The 2,905-nt window shown below is 34.4% G+C and overlaps 1 protein-coding gene across 1 annotated transcript; it reads right to left on the bottom strand.

Annotated features, from left to right (window-relative positions):
* Nucleotides 1–654: 654 nt before the first annotated feature.
* On the bottom strand, nucleotides 655–2,348 carry LOC111904386 (U-box domain-containing protein 21). The gene has a single exon (XM_023900163.3). It carries the CDS (start codon nucleotides 2,142–2,144, stop codon nucleotides 798–800), a length of 1,347 nt encoding a protein of 448 aa, XP_023755931.1. The 5' UTR covers nucleotides 2,145–2,348; the 3' UTR covers nucleotides 655–797.
* Between the last annotated feature and the right edge of the window lie 557 nt (nucleotides 2,349–2,905).

The following is a 2,905-nucleotide window of genomic DNA, read 5'->3' as shown; positions in this document are numbered from 1 at the left end:
CTTCACATTGTTATAAAGGTATGCATGTTTTTAAAGCATTTTTCGCACATGTAAAGGCGTCGTAAACAAAATGGCTTTATCATGAACAAAGGATTGTAATTCGTATAGAAAATTGAGCACCAAATATTATAACACAATAAGATTATCAAGTGGGTGATTATTTAATCCGTCAATTTTAATTCGTGAGCGTCAAACATGAAGACATTGAGCTAATATGGTTGGTTCTTTCAGACTTTCGCATATTTGTGAACCTCATAATAAATGAGTTATAGCTAGAAAATGAAAGTTTGGTGAATGATGTAAGCTTAATTAATATCCTTAACGATCCAAGTTATACACAACCATTTATCTTTTAAAATATTGTATTCTCTATAAAACATAAATTGTCATTAAGAAGAAAAATTATGGTTTAACAAAACAAGTAACCATCAATTACCTGGCCATTGTTCATTTAACATGTTCAATATTACGTACTTGAATTTTTCTACAAATAATGTGATTAATTAAAAGAAAAGATAAGTTCATATATGAAACAATCATTTACATTTTTCCATAAACAGAAGAACTAAAAACAAAACCAAAAATTGGAATTGCAAATTTGTGTTGTTCCATTTGTTATAATAAAGTAAAATTGCCAAATTAATTCATCCAACGTAAAGAAAATATGATGTAGCCAATGGCCCAATCCAATTAATTATTTATCCATGTAATAAGATGTAATATATATCTGAAGTTAAAGAATGATTTTCCTACGTATATTTTTCTGTTAAATTTACAAATAAACTTAAGTCCTTAGTTCAAAATGGCCTCTTGAGGTCCTTGAAATCCATAGATTCAATACAATCCACTCTTCCTCTATGCACATTCATTCCCTTCAACAAATCACCAGATTTCTCCTTCGTTTTCACAGAAGAACCAACCTGCAACAGCAACAAAAGCTTCTGAAAAGCTCCCACTTGAAGTGCTTCAATGGCGACACTTTCCTCCACCCCCTTACTCTTCTCATATCTACACAGCATCCAAAGAATCGAAACAGAAAACTCAGTAGCCATGTCAGAAACACGAAGCAGTTTCTTCACCAACACCGGAACTGTCAACGCATTGTTATAAGCCTTCTCAAGTCCTTCATCAATGCTGCAAAGACCTTCGAGTACACCCAAGGACTTTTCACAAACACCTCGTGAGCAGTCTACAAGCATTTCTAGAAGCTTATCGATTATACCCATGTTGACGAATGTTGTGATTAGGGTTTTCTTGTGGTCAAAAGAAGTTGATGGAGTGACTAAATGGTAAATCGCTAGCAATGATGCATTAGTTGTCGTAGGACAAATTGGCTCCTTGATAAGCTTCGCTAAAGCTTCGATGCTTCCTTCAATCTCTGTGAATTCATGTAGCTTTGTTTGATCGGATGAGAGAATCTCTTTGAGGATCAAAACAGCATTCCTTCTTCCCGATAAAGTTCCAACCTTTAAAATCCATACAATGGTGCTTAAACATTGGTTCGAACCAAGACAAGATTTTGTAGCTTGATCGAAAGGAAGAAGCAAGGTTAAACCAGACAAGATTTCTTCCAAAACTGATGCGTTTTCTTGATTCTTGTAGGAAGAAAACATCTCGAATGTCTCCGATAATATTCTCGCTGACCCATTTGCAACAATGCACCTCTTGTTTCTCTCACTCTCTTTCGCTAAATCTTTCATCTTCACCACCAACTCCATGACACCTTCTGCATTCCCCTTCGCTCTCATGTCCACAATCTTGGAAAGAATATCGGAAACTTGATACGAGTTCGCCGGAGCTCGAGGAGTTGGGATCCGATCAAACCCATATAACTTATTCTCAACGCACCAGTTTTGTATCATCTTTCTGAGAGTGTGGTTAGGTACAGGGTCGAGGGTCGTCAAGCTTACGCCGGTGACCGGACATGTGTGCTTCTCATCTTCAAATATCCATTTCTCTACACTTTCTCTATCGTAAGTGATCCCAGTCGACAACGTCACCGGATCTTTCATCAACTCCAGGGATATCGGACACCGGAAATGCTCCGGTATGGTGACCTCGACATCGACATCCACCAATTTGGAGCCTTTCTTGATCTTGTTAGCGTTTCTTGCTGCTCTCCGGCTTCTATAGGCAGAAATCATTGTTGGGTGTTTTTGATTACGTAAAAAGATTCAAAAAGAGTTGAAAATCAATCGTATTTTGTGATGTTTTATGGAAATCTGAGTTGGGTTTTTGTTAATTTTGGTAAGGAATGATGAAGAACCGAAGGAGGTGTTGTGATGTATATAAAGAAGACATGCAAACGCGGAAATCAAAGTTTGAAAAGTTGTTGTGATGATGATAGAAATTGGATTGAAAATAATATGAGACAAAGAACGAGTAATCCATGTAATAAATAATATAGAATAAGATTGAAGGGGGAAGCGATAGTTGAATGTTGACCATTTTGAAAGCATGAAAATTTGAAGTTTGAAACTGCGGATTAGAAATAGTCGAAGTATGAAGGGAAAGAAGCAGTCAACGGTTGATGGTCTAAGAAGGGTCGGTGGGTCATTATAATTTTTATATTTTTTGGTATGATTTTGTAAAGAAAAAATCACCCAAAAAAATACCAAAAATGGGGAAGATTCTAAATAAAGAATCATTTTTTTTTTAATATTGATATAAGTGATCACATTTAATGAAATGTAACCACTATAATATATTACTTTTTCCCGTGAAATTATTTTTCATCTACAACAAAAAACTTTAGAAGTTTTGATAAAAGTATTTATTTTGCAATAATATAAATAATTTCTAAATGTATCAATAATAATTACACAACAATTTATTTTTTTCTATAATTAATTCAAAATACTTTAATATTTTTATTTGTACGCCTTCTCAAAATAATTTGCATAAA

The sequence above is a fragment of the Lactuca sativa genome, chromosome 8 (genome assembly GCF_002870075.4).
Source record: "Lactuca sativa cultivar Salinas chromosome 8, Lsat_Salinas_v11, whole genome shotgun sequence".
NCBI classification, from domain to species: domain Eukaryota; kingdom Viridiplantae; phylum Streptophyta; class Magnoliopsida; order Asterales; family Asteraceae; genus Lactuca; species Lactuca sativa.
The sequence above is the reverse complement of the archived record's forward strand: the minus strand, read 5'-3'. Positions and strand labels throughout refer to the sequence as shown.